The following is a 17061-nucleotide window of genomic DNA, read 5'->3' on the forward strand; positions in this document are numbered from 1 at the left end:
CTCTTGGCTGAGTAAATAATAAGTTTAGGGATTTTAATAAAGTTTGCCAAGGTTGGTACAGATATTCATGAAGTTTCTTCCAGATAACATTTTAAATTGTGTAAAAGGGCATCATTATTTTTCTTCTAATATGTTGTTATATGCATTTAATTAATAATATCAAACAATCAGGCACCATTTCATCCGAAGAATTCCATAAAACCAACCAGCCGACCTGCCTCCTCTTTCTGCAAGTCCTTGTTCACATTACCTACTTATTACTTACTGTTAATTTCCCCAAGGACAATTCCCAAGTCCTCTCCAATATGGCAGGAAGGAGAGAGAGAGAAAATGATCTAAATCTGGTCAAGATTTGTTGCAGTTTCAATGTTCCGCAATGAATATTCTACTTGTAAGAAGACTCTTGCAAAAGACAGCAGTAGACACTGAATATCGACACACGATGTATGCCTCTGATGTTATGGCTTTCCATTCAAAGGCATACTGACCCTGCTTTTGCAGCAACTACATGCAGAAATAAACTGTCCAGGTAAAATATATTTGCTTACAGACACAAGACTTGGACAACTGATGGACCAGGACACCATAATTCTTATTTGTGAGATGTAAAACAGGATCATCTGGAATAACAGAATTGTCTTCATGACCATCAATAACATAGTAATAATAATATCCATTCCACTTCACCTTTTTTCATATGGTGGACCAAACTCGCCAAAATTATTAATTAGTTAATAGAGAGGCTACATATTAAGAAATACAATAGGCCCAAAGAATCAATAAACAAAAGTTCAAATAAAGAAATACACTATTTAAAGGATGAAGTTATAAATCAGTTCTGTATTAAAGAAATATGTTTCCTTTTGGGGAGTGGGGTTTGATACCACCCTTTTATGCTTGAAAACACTCATTAGCATACTACCTATCATTTTGCGCATTCTCGTTCAGCATTTATCACATTGCTTATGACAATGACAGTTGAGCCTAATGTTTTAAAACCTGAAGAAAAACATCAATCAAATTTCGTAAGATAAATCAATCTATAGTAGGCTATAAAAATGTCAGTTGCAACTTTTCTATATTCCGCATGCGTGGCTGTTGACTGCTCAGACATACACCCCTGTTTTCCCTAAGTGAATTAAACTCTTAGACATAGCCTAAGTACGTTTACAGGATTTGCAGGATTATTTGCCGTTGGGCTTCTAAAGTACCATTACCTGCACGTGACTTTGTAAGAACGAGCGCTGGAATGCTGTTGGAACTGCTGAAACACAAAGACCCTGCTGTAAACCGTTGTTTTGACGTGCATTTTGCAAGTGTTCCAACCCAGATTAGCCTGCTATTTTCACGATTCAAAAAGTGTGCCTCTGTATCATACTCTAATATAATCTTAACAGTTAAACGTGGCTGCACTCTAGTCCTTTCTTGCACCTTCAGTTTTGGTTATGAGAAATTGTCCAGTAGGACCTACAGTCGTCGCGTATACCAATATTAGCATTCAACGTTATGCCACTTCACATGCATGCTTTGTAGATATCCACCTTTGGAAATGAAGTAGTTCGCAGCTACTTGGCTTGATTGTACACTCTAGTTTTTCGAATGTAGTCAGCACAGACTTCTGCGACTCGTAGCCTATACATTACCACAAACAGTAGAAAGGCACTACTATTACAGGGATAACTTTTCCCTGATGTGATCTAACAGCTTTAAAAGTGTTACTATAAAGTGATTTTTGCCAACACGGCGCACATTATCGTATCTTCAGGACTCCAGATGACTGTTTACGTATTATCAGCTGATGCAGGTGTCTTGCGTGATTACGTCAGACGCCGTCTATCAAGGAGAAAGCCAGAAAGACGGAAAAGAGAGGGGGGAAACCGCAAGTGAACCGGTTGGCGTCAGGAAAAGTGAGGAGACAGGGCTGAACCCTTTCACGGGCTGACGGAGGGGTGGATTGCTTGTGAAACCTCTGTAGATAACACACAGGTTATTCTAGACACTTTAACGCCTGGAAGATCATGGATAACAGCAAGAGGACTGTTATAGTGACAGGTAAGCGTGTTGTCAACTTTACTCTGTTTGCTTGGTTTTGTACGTTCCGGCTACTCCTGTGTTAAAACCGGCGGTTGACAAAGTGTAACGATGTAAAATATTTTAACACCACGCGTTTTACGCTACTACCTGTTTTCCCCAAATGAACGAATTTATCAAATCAATTACATTCAAATAACGGTTTGTTTTTCTGTGGTGAATTCGAATAAAATGTCAGCAGTCACCGTAAACCTGTTTATTGGTTTTGTGTAAAATCAACGGTGCTAGCAATCTGGCGATTTAGACTAAATTCCTTAATAAAATATTGATCCATTATTTTTTCCAGTGTTTTCATCTGAATTACGTATTTGAATGACGAAAACAACGTTGAATGCTCAAAGAGGCAGATATAAGGATTAAGACGATTTCACAGAAACCCAGTTTTTTTCTGTATATGATGGAAGAAACTAATCTAATCGTTTAATTATGGCAATGAAGTAATTTGTTGTGTTTTAAGATTTGACATTATTACCAAGTAGGAAGTTTGAAAGAATGTAGTTTTACCCACTCTGTCAACGGCTGTAAAATGGTATGCTATCGTACTTCAGTATCGTATGGACTGTTGCCACAGTTGCTTATTTAATTATCAGTTTTAAAATAAGAAGACTAATAGACAGAAGTTGTTAAGATAAGACAGCTGCCTGTTCCCGTAGACTCTCTTCCAGACACAAAGCCCTGTGGAAATCTCGGGTCAGCCAGATAAAAGATGCAGATTGCCTGGGAACAGTCTGGCTCACAAAAGAGAGCTGGCGAGCAGCTGCTGACCCCTCTCTCCCCCCTCTCGCCTCCCCTTCAAACAGACAGTCCCCAAGAGAAAAGAATGGACAATTAATTCTGGTGACAATGTTACAACATTCAGTCAAGACACCATTCTAATCCATATACTATAAGAATTTCACAACTTTCTTTACCAAGGTGAATACCAGGGTACTCACAGACATAACCTGCTCTGAACTGGTTACTTGTTTCAAGACATTTAAGCAAAACTCATGTCTTCCACAATGGCTATTGAGTAGCTTCTGGAGAATGTTCCATTTTTGAGTGGGGGGGGGAGCTCTTTTGGTATGTTAAAAAATCAGATGCATTAACTTCTGTAAGATTTTTCCTAGCGAAAAGAGTCCAAGCAAAACTTTTCTGACTGTACTGACATATGAAGTGTGGTTTGTACCACTGGTGATGTTGAAGGGCTGGAGGAAGTTTGAACCTTGAAGGATGAGATTCCTCCTCAGACCAGGTGTTTTTCTGCATAGTCCAGTCCCCAGTTTTTACTGGTTCTTTCAGACTGGAATGTAATATATACTGGAATATCAGTATATAATTTAAATAATAATATACAGATAATCACTTTGAAAGATTTAGTCCATGATAATTAATTATATTAATCCCTTTTTTTTAGTGCCTTTTGTGCACATCAGCTGTTGGGTTCCAATGGAAAATTAGCCATAGATAACATCCTTGTGCCAATAGCTTGACTAATGTCTGATACACACGTTTACTTTAGCCGGCGTTTAGCTCTTTTAATTTCCTGTGCGAGTTTGGGACTGACACAATTCTTGATGAGATTTTCTGTGTACAAGGTGAAATTGTACTTGAGCCTAACACCTTAGATCAAGTTTCACATGAGGTCCTGTGAGTGAAGAAAGTTGTTCTGGTAGCAGCTTGTGAGTAGTGAGTGGATAACTAGCAGTCTTGAAATACTCACTGATACCTTTTCTGATTCTCGCTGATGCCTCCATTCAATGATGCAATGTGTCAACAAAATAATTTTTTGATTTTTTTTGTTTGTTTGTTTTGTTTTTTGTTAGATGGTGATTGTGTTTTCTGTAGAACAACTGTGGAGGAAGTGACAGAACTGTGGAATGAGAAAGACAACAAGCAGTAGGCTTGTTTCACATTCACCCAAAGTACAGTAGTTGCCACTTTTAAGACACAAAACATCCCTTTACCTTGTATCTTATAATTGAACTTAGATCATCATCCCTCTTCAAGTTGAGATATATGTTGGCCTACATGTTTGTGTCCAGTGCCATTCATCTTGATGGTAGTAATTTGATGTTATACTGGGCTTACAATCAAATAAATGTATCTTTCATTAAGTAACCATTGTATTTCTGACTGTTTTTCTGACTCCATTTTCATATTGGTATTACAAAACAGCTGGGTTCTAGTACAGAGGAGTGGCAGCTGCTTTTGGTTATGTGAAGGAGAGACTGGGAAGTGAACCTCCAGTCACTGGTACTTCAGTTGATGCTGAGGAAGCCAATCAGCGTGATTGTGTTTCTCCTCTCTGCGATTGTCACAGCCTCATTTGGTTCTACATGATAGCAGAGCAGGAACTGTGTTCTGTCTGAGCACGCTTATTTCACAGAGGTAGGCAGCAACCGCAAGTTGTATCCGAGGGTGGACTGATAGGCGTTTTTGATTTGGCTTGTAAAATATTCCAGAGTGCTTCTGATGGTTGGTGTCCTCAAGATAAATGTGGAGGAAGCGTCTTTAATAAGGGTACTCTTCATCAGGACTGTTTACATTGGTAGTGCTGACAGCAACTTCAAACTGGACCAATACTGTCACTTTCTTTTCACTGCAAAGGACTTTTACACTGGATGTATATGGGTGCATAGATGTACTGTGCGTACATTATAGGCTGTGAACTAAGGAAGTTTAAGTGATTAAGACTGGACTATGTGGTTAATGGAATAATGGGTTGACACCAAGTCTGAGATGAGTGAACAATTGGTGTTTCCCATCCCAGGTCCGGGGGGCACACTGTGTATGCCTGTATGATATTAAATGTTCCGGCTGAGCTCTCAGTTAATTAGATGTTATTGAGGTGTTCATTGAATAATGATCCGAAGTTGACATCCATGTAAGACCTACTATTTGTTTTTTGTTTTTTTTTGTTACATATATGTGAGTTGTAGCTAGTGAGTTTATTGCAATAGAAAGGTATGTGCTACGTTTTTTTTTCTCTCTTTGTTTGAGGCCATTAAACAAATAAAAAATACAGACATACTCATGAATACAGATTTAGGGTTTAATTATTGAATGGAGCCTAGAATTAACAATCTGTTGATCTTAACTGAGACAGCTGCTCAGAATTTGTGGCAGCTGTTCATAAAATGCTTAATAAGCCATTTAAAATATAATTTATTGGTACAAACCCAGCTCAAACACCACATTTATTTAGCAAACTACCTATAGGAGGTTCAGTGCAGGGATACCATATCAAGGTATGTATTTAATTAATGTTTAACTAAGTGAGAGCTCAGCTCAAAAGAAAGCCATTATTAAATTAAGTCAATATTTTCACTGTAAGTCAGTTCACATTTTCACTCAGGGTTAATTAGTTTGTAATCGTAAATTAGCACAAAAACATGCTCAAGGCTAGTGCTGCCCATTCATGTTTTGTTCTGTGCAAAAGCACCTGAGACAAATGGTATAGCAGTGTATGTGGATAGTAATATAAAAGATTTAATTTATTGTTGTCATCTCTGTTCTTTTATTTTTAGGTTTTGGGCCATTTGGAGAACACACTATCAATGCCAGCTGGGTGGCAGTACAGGTAGGAGCCACTTGAGCAAATTTCTAATGCTCTGCAAAGTCCGTCTTTGACACCACAAATACAAGGATTTTCATTTCTTAACAGTACAATACTTTATGCACACTCCTTTAACATGAGAGCTCATGTGACCTTGTGAAGACTAGGAGTCTGTTCACTAATGTTTTATCTGTCAAATCAGTATCTGAACAACAAAGTGACCACAGTGAAGTAGAGGCATATCTACTAATCTGCCCTGGGCCTTCCCATAAAAAAAAAATCAAAGTAGTTTTCTTTCTGTAAACACCCTTCCTCCAATGATATAACATAACTGAAAATAGCTGTTTTCAAGTTCGTGGACTTTGTGTCACTGTGGTTTGGTTTGGAAAAGAATTTCCTGTTTATGCACGTATGGATGAAAGTGAAGATAAGGGTAAGGCAATGTATAGTTGGTAGTTTTAGTAGGTATTGTGCATGACATGAAAGTTTCCATCATAGATAATGGCTGTTTTACTTCCTGCATTTGTAAGGCCTTTTGCCCGTGTGGAGAAATGCATGTAGCCCCATCATTGTTCAAGGCTGTGAGAATTAGCAACACAAGCTGAGACCTTTGAGTCAGTCTCCTGCTCTCCTTCACTTGTGTGATCTGCATCTCAATGAGGAGGGGGAAAAATCAATTTAAAGCAACTTTACTAAGTGCTTGCAGTGCTGCTAAGCAGAAGCTGAATGGGCAGTAAATTTAGTCAGAAATTGATAAATATATTGGTTGTTTCTCAAAGAAATGGATATTTTAGAAACTGAGTCATAGTTTAACAATTTATGTTTCATGGCAGTTTTTTTTGTTTGTTCTAGCATTAGTATAGCTTTGAGATTCGTTTTTATGATTTATGTGCTAAGTGATGATATATCAGTCATTTGGCAGTTTTCCCCCATGAGTCATTAGGTTAAGGAGGGAGCTTTGATCAGTTTTCTGCATTATGACTGGAGGGCCACCTCCTGCATTGCAGGACTTGAGAGAGGCCTATAGAACCTGACACAGCTCTACAGTTTCTCAGGGTGAAGATTTCCTAATAATGTGCTGAAGATTTCCTAATCGTAATTTTTAAAAATCCAGAATCGAAAACAATGTGTGTACATGTCAACACAACAAGTCTTCACTTAAATCACTTAAAGAAAACCCGGGCAGGCGGAAGAATGGCTAAAATCATTCATCCACTTAAACTGTATTTCAGAAATTACGCAAGATACAAATTTGACATTTGTACCATTGATGAGAATAACATGCATGCGATCTTACCAGAAAATCAGAAAATGGCATGTCAAATGGTGCTTTGATTTCATTCAGAGTGGCCCTAAAATTCCTTCAGGAGGGAGAATCTCATCTTGCCATTGTTTGATGTTAATTACACTGTGTCATTTTTGTATGGAGTAAGGATGTAGTTTGCCTGCAGGGTGGTTGTGAAGAAACGTGTTGTCCGGATTGAACGGCAAGTTGATTTAATTGTGTCCTTATCTGTAGCCTGAGTCATGATGCCTTCATGAGTTGTGAATTTCAATTGAGCAGTGGAGCACAAGAGAGGTTAATATGTGGTGTAGGTTGGGGGAAGGGTACGGAGCGTTATTGGGAAATTAGAAGGGGACAATGGTTGTCAGGGTGTCTAGACAGACCTGATAAGGATATTAAACGCAAACAAAGAGCTGCTTTGTGGAGGGGTCAGGGACTTGGTCAAACAAGCCTCGTTTCAATATTTATGGGGACCAGCAGCCGAGGTCTGTGCTCCTGTGTGGGGGGATTAGAGCTGGCTGTGAGAGAAGTCACACTGAATGGACATTGGATTTCTTTCTCCACCCCCATCTTTTCTCCAAAATGGCCGTGACATTACTTCAGTATTGTCTTATTATTTGTTGCCATAGTCTGCTTTGTGTTAGCTCACTGTTTCACTATGTATCTGGAGGGATTAATGTGCAAGATAGAGCCAGTGGTGCACACATTTATTTGAATTCGAATAAGCATCTGTGACACTTAATTAGGTCAGCTGTTTGAATGACTCACATAATACTTGGAAATAAAAAAGATTCAATCATTTCATTTTTTTTTGATAGAACAAGATTAGTGTAATTCTGTAGCGTGCACATACACTCACATATATATAAACACACAGAAACACACAGACTTAGTGTGTGTTTGACCGCACATACTGCACTTACTGGAGTAGGAGACCAAGAGAATGCAGTGTTTCACCAGGCTGACAGTTTCTCTGTTCTTCCTCATCTCACAGGAGCTGAAGAAGCTGGGGCTGGGTCATGATGTGGACCTGCATGTGTACGAAGTGCCTGTGGAGTACCAAACCGTCCAGAGCTTGGTGCCATCCCTATGGAAACAGTACCATCCACAGGTAGGAAAGCAGAGAGTACTTACCATTCCTCCACACCATTAACAAGTAACAGGGAAGCTTTGGGGATATAGGACTTTTTTTTTTCTTTCAATGCTTTACCTTAACTCTAATTTTTTAATTGTAGTGAGGATTTAGATAACATGTTGAATCACTCGCCTTTCTAAATGTGACGCAGCTGTTGAAAGACACATATACATATATACGCATAACCTGGTGTAAATGAGCACAAAATCTTTACCTCCGAAAACCTTAATTAGGTCTGATTATTACTGCACATGGTAAAATTATGGCCAAGAAACATGAGGCCATTTTAGAGGACCATGTGCACCCTGTGGTGTAAACATTGTTTCCTCAAGCTGTTCCCATATTCCAAGGTGGTAACAGCACTCAACAGATTCAAGAGTGGCTTCATGAACAACAGGAGAAAGTCAAACACCTTCCATGGCTTCCCCAATCACCAGGTCTAAATGTCATTGAACCTTTTTGAGTTCTAGAATGTAGAGTGCAGAGTAGAATTCCACCTCCTTCGTCTCTCAGAAAAACAGGAGGCTTTCCTTCTTGAAGAATTTTCCAGTATCTATCTAGAAATCGTTCAAAACTTGTATAACAGCATTCCAAGAAGGACTGAAATTGGTCTGAAGGCAAAGGGTAACCCAACTTCTTATTAGTTAGTAAATATCTATATATTGTATGATGTTTCCATTGTTTGTATACCCTTGGTGCGTGTGCGTGTGCGTGTGCGCGCGTGTGTGTAACTGGACTCATCTCCACTCTCAGCCTCTCAACCTTTCCTTATAAGGAGTTATGCTGCTGTCTGTTCTGGATGCGAAAGTGTGTGTTTTCAGAACCCTGCCTCTACAGCTGCCTTAGCCTCTACAGCTGTGAGGTCAAATCTTGCCCTAGGCTTCTCCACCCCCTGTGTGTACCTCTTTAGTGCACACCTGCCTAATTCCTCAGCTTAGTATTTGGACTCTATAGCACCTCCATGTGTCGTTAGCCCTGAACTGCAAACCAAAAAGGAATAACATTGCTGTGCTCAGCTGAGGGGAGCCCCTTTTGCCAGGGGGTCCACTGCTTCCTTAGGCTACCACCTACCCTGTGTAGGATGTAGTGCATAGTGTGTAGCTGCTTGGGCCCTTCACTCAGTGCTGAGACTTGAAAGTGCCACCCTGTGCTGCTAGCACCAATCTGATAGTAATATAAATGACATATAAACTCCAGTCGGGCTCAGAGGAATTAGAGTGTGAGTTCTATTGTTGGCCTCTGATTGGCCACAGTGAACTTGGTGGGTAGATTAGTTAGAGTTGCTAGTGGGCTCCCTGTCATCCCTGGCACCTAGACCACATATGCCGTCTCAAGTGCAGGAGCTGTTGTGGCACCTCTAACTGTAGTTGTTAGGCCTGGTGGAGGGCAATGATACAGTCTTTGCCTTGAACCAGCAGCGCTGAGCTCAGTCAAGACTTTGTCAGTTTTGCTGCTGGTATCGTACGAAAGGGTCGGACCCAGTGTCAGCATGTCTGCTGTCCTCTCCTTCCTCCAATCCCCATGGTCTGTGGCAGCAGTGTAGCATAGAGGTAGGGTGCAGGGCTTATACAGGGCTGTGCGATATGGCCTATAAATAGTATTGTGATATTTTTAGGCTATATCGCAATATACAATATATATCTTGATATTTTGAAATCTCCTCTAAAGCACTTCATAAATGCTCGATTTAACCCTTTGATGCATACAATCACACCGGTGTGATGATTCTAGTAGTCCCTGCAACATATGTCTGCATTAAAACATTCTTGTTTATATTCATCAGTGGTTTTTAATGGAACAATTTTATACTATATATACTATGTATATAATTGCATGCAAAAAGGGGGAAATCACAACCAAGTTAAATTTAACAAAACAGTATTTATTCAAACCAGGCACAGCTGTTAAATGAAAATAAGTAATGGCATGATGAGGAGTTTCAGGCATTCTTCATTTTGTAGTGGGTGGCATTTCAAATGGTGAAACAAATTTGTGGTACTGCTACCTTTTGTGGCAGTGGTTTTGCTGCATATTTTGCAGAGAACCATTGTTTGTTCAACATCTTCCTTGCGATACCCAAACCACTGCCAGACGATGGATCCAACGCTGTTTCTTTTCGTAACCAATTCATCCGCCTCCATCTTCTATTACCATTTCCGAACTCAATACGTATAAACTCGCTTTGGCGCTTCACTTCTTTCGCTTTTTCCAGGTTCTTTCCCTGTTCCCTCCAGATACAAAAACACATCTCTCACCTCTCTCAAAAACACACCTCTATATACATCACGCACACTTGCTCAGGAGAGTGGTCTGGATGGGCGGGCAAGTGTGTTTGACGTATGTATGTGAGTCTTTTTCTTTTTGTGTCTGTGAGAGGGAGAGAGCCATAGGAGAGAGCAAGAGAAGTGAAATGCCAAAGCGAGTCTCATGCCGGCGGCTTAAAAAAAATTATGTGACAATTTGTACTCGATGTTCGTGATATAGTCATTTACTGCATCCCACGTAGAACAAGCTGCAATACATTGAGTACTGTATATTCAAAATATCGCCTACCCCTACTTGTAACCGAAGGATTGCTGGTTCAATTTCCCACTCGGGCACTACTGCTGTACCCTTGTAAATTGTAACCTTGCTAAGTTGCTCTACATGAGAGTGTTAGCTAAATGACAATAATGTAATCTCTGATATAGTCAATGTAGAAGCGTTACCTGGCAGCAAGCGAAGGCTGCTGTAACCAGACTGATGGGTTGTTGGCAGGGTCACAACCTCTTGCCTGGCCATTACTTTAAGAGTCAAGGCACTTGAACGCCTTCTCAGATTCCCCACATGGGACTTTTGCCGAACTGCCTTTTGAGCTTATGGCTGGGCTAAGCTTAAGACTGCACTCCGTAAACATGGCCTCTGTACTTACATCTATGTGGCATGTAAACGAACTTTACGCTCTGTCTGTATCTATGTCCAGGCTCTTGGTGTTGAAGGTCTTTTCAGCCACCTCCGTGTGCTTATGTTGAGACAGCGAGGTCGAACACACTGTCCCGAGTCCAGTCTCCAAGGAGCCACGTGACTCACGCACAGGACATCAGAAGTACTGACTCTCCTTGTATGTTACAGAGATAAGGCATGTGGCTGTGTCTTGCCTAAGCAGTACTTGATGATGGATACAGATGGCTTTCTGCAGTTCACTGGCTTTCCAAGGCCGTACTTTTGGGGTGATGGCTCACAGCAGTAGGGATGAGGTTTTCTCCAATCTCTACTCAAGGCCTCCCCCTTTCATTTACATTTAGTCACTTTGGAGACCCTCTTATCCAGAGTGACTTACAAAGAAAGTGTACAAGAGTGCATCTAATAAGGCCATATGAATGACAGTACAAACAGAACATGACAGACCACATATGAACATGTGTCAGTCCATCACAGTGACCCCCTTGACATTTATGAGATTTGAAAGCCTAAAAGTGGGGAGATCTTTGTCAGTACTCTCATCTGTCTTTAGGACAATTGGGGAACATTTGGGTGGTATCTTTATAGCGCAGCTCTCCTACTTGTACTGTTTACCGTAAGTGTGCTGGTTTTGTCCTTTGAGACAGTTGAGATTAAAGGATATGGAGACACCCACCACTGTAGACAGTCTCATATTTCTCTCCACACGTGAGTGCAGGATTGCATTCCTCTGTGTCTGGATACACTCTTCTTCAGCTGTTGCTACAGGTGAATGTGGACTGTTCACACATTGGTCTATTGACTCTGTTGAAGAGAGAGCCTTTTCAGAAAGTACTGGTTTCAAGTGGGGCCCAATGCCAGCCCCCATGCGAAGCATCTGTTATATGGTTTATCTCATGCTTTGGCAGGTTGACTGAAGTGAAATAAAGCAGTGTTGCAGATATTCTTTGAACCACCAAGGTCAGCATGCAGCATGGAGCTCTCAATCAGGAGGATGTTGTAGGGTGTACTTTACAAAACAAAAAGATGATCTTGCTCATACACAGCAGTATTATAGACCATGTACCAGATTCTGAGGGCATTGGTTAATTTTATATTCTATCCTTGTAATCACCTTCAGTTAGTAAGCTGATGTCATGTGTGGCACATTGACCTCATTCATACAGGTTATCTACATAAACATTAATCTTATTTGCATAAACATTAATTTGATTTACATTACTTTTTACTAGCTTAAACGTTTCTGCTCTAACTTGCAATGTAACTTCTGTTATCTTTGAAAATGTCCTACCACTCAGCTGGTGGTGCACGTGGGACTGTCCGGGATGGCCACCACGGTCACCTTGGAGAAGTGTGGTCGTAACCACGGCTACAAGGGCCTGGACAACTGCAGCTTCTGCCCTGACTCTCAGTGCTGTATTGAGGGGGGACCCGACTGCATCGACTCTGTCATTGACATGGACTCTGTGTGCAAGAGGGTGACCGCTGCAGGGCTGGGGGTGGCTGTGTCTGTGTCCAAAGATGCTGGAAGGTAGGTTCCCCTAAAGTTTGGGAAGGAAGCCATTGTCGTAAGAATGTCCCATTTTGTTAAAAAAAGAACATAGAGTATTCCAGACAGATAATTTTTCTTTAATATTTTTTTTCTTTCATATTTTAGGGATTTTAGTAATGCTATACTTTGCAGTGCTGTCCCCCCCCCCCCCACCCTTTTAGCCTTAACCATTGTAACAGAGTGTTGTAGCTCTTTGCCTGGGCCAAAGTGTTTAGTTTGCAACAAAGGCAATCTGCCTAAGTGAATAAGCACATAGGCCAGTGGTCAGACAGCTGTTAGGTCATGTCACATTTATAATTATATTGCACTTATAGCAGTGTTTCTCAATCCTACTCCTGGAGGCCCCCTGTCCTGCATATCTTCTATCTATCCTTGCTGCTTGAGAAAAAGATGTGCTCAGCTAATCAAAAGTGCCACTGATGAGTTCAGTCAGGTAGGCAGAGCAGGGAAAGATGGAAAACGTGCAGAGCAGGGGGGCCTCCAGGAGTCGGATTGAGAAACACTGACATATAGGATAGTGGAAATAGTTATCATTGTGCTGTGAAGCTGACCTGAATTGGAATATAGCAACACAACAGAAGGTATTTGGATAATCTAGACTCATATTAATGGTTCAATAATGTATGTATAGATAAAAAAAAAATTAAAAACTGTATTTGGAGAACTGGATTGAAACAAATTGTCAATTTACCAAACAGACACCTACCCTCTACTTGACAGAAGCATGCAGTGCAGTCTGTTTGAAAGATGACCTGCAGGTAGATTAGTCAATCAGGCATACTCAAAGCTTGCATGAAGAAACATAACAACTAATTGCCTGCCTATCCACTGTCCCCAGTCTGTAAACAGGAGCTTCTTTGGTGTTTCTGTTTCAGTAACAACTGTTATTGTACAGCTCCACTCCAGTGTCTCTCCTCATAACCCGCATGTCCACGCTGTTGTCAGACAGACTTCAATCATTAACAAATAATCTTGAAATTAGTGAACTGAAGTGTAAGAGTTATAAAAATGAAACTGGGTGCATTAAACCACATCTTTGGTAAAGCAGTGTAAGTGTTTGTGGTGAAGTGTGTTTTCTGTGAACACTGGTATTATATGTTTTTTATACAATGTATTTTTTTAATCTGATGTGGGTCAACATAGCAACAAGCTACAAATGCAGAAAGTGAAGTTCTTGCAAATGATGTAACAACCAAATTATTGCACTGCATACAGCTCTGGCAGTTTGATTCAACTAACACGCCATCTAAATTGACTGAGATTTGTTCAACTGAGATTTGTAGTATTACCAGGATGGCTGTGGAAAAGGCTGTTTTGAAGTGTACTCTTTTCCACAGTATGTTTTAGCTTCATGTTACAATGGAGAATGTAGCACTAAGAAGGCATGTGCTACCTCCTGCCATGAGTAAAGAAAATCAAATGACTTGAATCATTTGATACTAACAAATTTGTTTTCTTCAGTACTATGTTTAAGCATAATTATCTTTTTTTGGTGGTGACAGGCTTATTAGCACTGTTTTGCATGCTATATATGTTGTAAAACATACACATTATTCACACATACATGCATAGGTTTACGGTTTGTTAAGAACATTGTGAAACATATGCACTGCCGGTTTTCCCCTGCCAGGTACCTGTGTGACTACACCTACTATACCTCTCTGTACCTGAGCCGGGGAAGGTCTGCCTTTGTGCATGTGCCCCCGCTTGGGAAACCATACAGCGGCGAGGACCTGGGCCGGGCTCTGCAGGCCATTGTCCAAGAGATGCTGGACCTGCTGGACCAAGCCGAAAACAAAATCAACTGCCAGCACGGACACTGAGTGACCTCCAGCCATGAACAGCGAAAGCCAGCTCCCAGACAGACCCACCCCCCACCTCCCTACAAGGGATTGCACTTAAACACAACCAGCCGGACAAAAACGCTGAAGAATTCATTCCCTCCCTCAGGCTTACCCCCAGCCTCCAATCTACATAGACACCTCTCCATCCACTCACCTCCCATCAGCCCCTCTGCTTCCAGGCCACCCTGTGTCTGAGAGAGAACGCTAAAAAGGATGAGAGGACTGGAATGAGAGAGGGATGCTTAAAAAGCAGTTTGGCACAGACATGGCTATTGGCGAAAGGCGAGGATATGTCAAGGAGGGAACAGTTTCAATACACATCATAGCGCCGTGGGCCAGTGGTCCCGTGGTGAGAGGTGAGAGCAGCTGTTGGAGGGATGTTTATGTGTCAGCATGGCACAGCAACACTGAAACCCAAAGTACAGACCTCAGAGTTCCCCAGTTCAGAGTCTAACTACAAGCTCCATCTTATTTATTTCTCCGTCTCCAGTTCATTGTCTGATTTTCTTAACATTTTCCCATGTGTATTGTCTTCTTGGATAGTTTTATTATTGCTATCACTGTAATTTTATGTTATATTTTGATCATCAAGCATCGCTATTGTTGATATTGCATTTTTATTTCAAGAAATGAGCCATATAGTCAAATGTCAAATGATCATGTGAAGAAAGCTTGTCAATCTTGGACTGCCAGTCACAATGTTGCCATTAAGAATACTTTAGAAATGCAGTTTACCTTGATCTATTGCTTTCGTTTGTGTTAGTAAGACTGTGTTCAACATGGACATTGTTACTCTGGGTCCTTTTCCTCATTGGAAGCATTCTAGGACTTATTCTGTTCATCTGCATGATTGCCAGTTTGGCTGGAGACTATGCTCCACTTTTTATTTTCTATAACATTAACATAATCAGAAAAGGTACTTAAGAGCAAATACTTCCATTGTGGTGCATTTTTATTATGAGGTAAATGGTGCATAAATCGGACCAAACGTTACATTTGCCTTTTAAAAATGCAGTAATGTTTTGACTAAATATGTTTTCCTTGTCCGGTTACAAATGGTTAATTTAGTTTTATGAGAAACCCGAACATCTGCTGTTTTACATGAGGAATACTGGATTTTTTGGAATTCTTTTTTTTCTTTATAAGAAGCTATACTGTACCTTCTGTTGTTAAGGTTATTTATTTCATGGAGGTTGTTTTGTTTTACATTTACAATTATCCAGGTTACTATTTTGATAGCGTAGAACATTTAGTTTTCTACATTTCTGGGTGTTCCATTACTGTTATAAATACTTATGTCATGTACACTTCTCATCTTCCAATATGATAAGATGTACTGTAGACTGTATGGCCTTTATTCTGAATTCTTTATGTGACTTATTTTGAATGACTATGTCATAAATATGCTTGATTTTAAGACACAAAAAATGGATATGGTAAAAGAATTACACTTCTGTTTTTGTATTGTGAAAATACTCCTGATGCCTGATATTGTATGCAGAAATATTCAAATTCTGTAATCCAGGAAAGCTCTGTGTGTATCCTCTGTGCTTTTAAAGTCTTAAATCTTCAATTGTCTGTTATTTGAGTTTTAATGTTATTGCTTTTTAGTTTTTAGAATGTTTTGCAAACATTCCTTCCTTTTGGCAAGACATGGATCTGAGGCCTATCGTGCAAGAAGAACTGGTATCTTCAGTAAGCGGATACATGCTGAACCTTTTTCTTTCCCATATGTGACTTATGCCTGAGATTATATAACTGCACTGTTAGGAAAGCAGTGTTTTAACATTATTTACCCTACCTTTTACCAACAACCAATTCAATGTTCTTTTTTCGTGTAAGTCACATATTACCCTCTAGTGGTAGAGATGAATAATAAGTTATAATAAGATCTAACAATTTCCTACAGACCCCCCCCCCCCCCCCAAATCCACTGTTTTGATGTCATCTGTTACTCTCTTTTATATAATTTTTCTGTAGTCGAGCATGGTCAGTATATTGCTGATATTTAAAATGAACATAGCATCAAGTGTATGTTGTATGAATGAAAAGGATTTTAACTTAGTCAAATATTCCTGGTGCTTCGCTCATGTTAGAATTAACTGACATCTAAACAAACTTTCCATCTAATTTTCTTAAATTGGGGCTACTTTATGCAAACATTATTACAAGTTTGATTCCATCTTTACTGCAGCGTACAGTGCACAGCATAACAGCATGTGTATTCAGCTCATGTTGCTCCAGACAGGCTACTCTGACCATGTTTCTGTCCCACTAATGCACTCTCTGGGGACATCTAGCCTTCTACATGCTGGTTAACCACTCAACAGCATCTACACAGTGTTCAGACAGGTCAGATGCAGCAAGTGAATAGAGGCTTTGAGATTTCAAATGAAAAGTGATAATGAAACTACAAGATTTTCTGATGATAATGGTACATCATTATAACTATAATGTGACCATCCCATTATATTAAAATATTTTGAGCTGTGCCTTTTAAAACCAAAATACAGTTGGAAAGGGCTGTGCAAATGATAGTAGATTAACATTAAGCAGAAAAATGCTCTAATGATCAAATGTCTGCAAAATTAGTCCCAGTAAATGCTCCTTCCAAAATGAATGGTTTTACATTGAGAAAAATGTAAAATGTAACCTACCTCTTCCTCTATTCCCTTA

General features: G+C 40.0%; 1 protein-coding gene across 1 annotated transcript; it reads left to right on the top strand.

The window, feature by feature from the left end:
• The first annotated feature begins 1864 nt into the window (after positions 1–1864).
• Positions 1865–14898, top strand: LOC118773155 (pyroglutamyl-peptidase 1-like). Its single transcript, XM_036521945.1, has 5 exons — positions 1865–2052; positions 5601–5653; positions 7909–8025; positions 12288–12520; positions 14172–14898. Exons 1-5 carry the CDS (start codon positions 2019–2021, stop codon positions 14362–14364), a joined length of 630 nt encoding a protein of 209 aa, XP_036377838.1. The 5' UTR covers positions 1865–2018; the 3' UTR covers positions 14365–14898.
• Positions 14899–17061: the final 2163 nt, after the last annotated feature.

This window comes from Megalops cyprinoides, chromosome 2 (assembly GCF_013368585.1).
Source record: "Megalops cyprinoides isolate fMegCyp1 chromosome 2, fMegCyp1.pri, whole genome shotgun sequence".
In the NCBI taxonomy this organism is placed as follows: Eukaryota; Metazoa; Chordata; class Actinopteri; order Elopiformes; family Megalopidae; genus Megalops; species Megalops cyprinoides.

Excerpts from the sequence above, each read along its gene's own strand:
- LOC118773155 (XM_036521945.1), top strand. The coding sequence starts at position 2,019 with ATGGATAACAGCAAGAGGACTGTTATAGTGACAG. Across the intron at positions 8,026-12,287 it reads GGAAACAGTACCATCCACAG|CTGGTGGTGCACGTGGGACT; the intron begins GTAGGAAAGCAG and ends CCTACCACTCAG. Across the intron at positions 12,521-14,171 it reads GTGTCCAAAGATGCTGGAAG|GTACCTGTGTGACTACACCT; the intron begins GTAGGTTCCCCT and ends TTCCCCTGCCAG.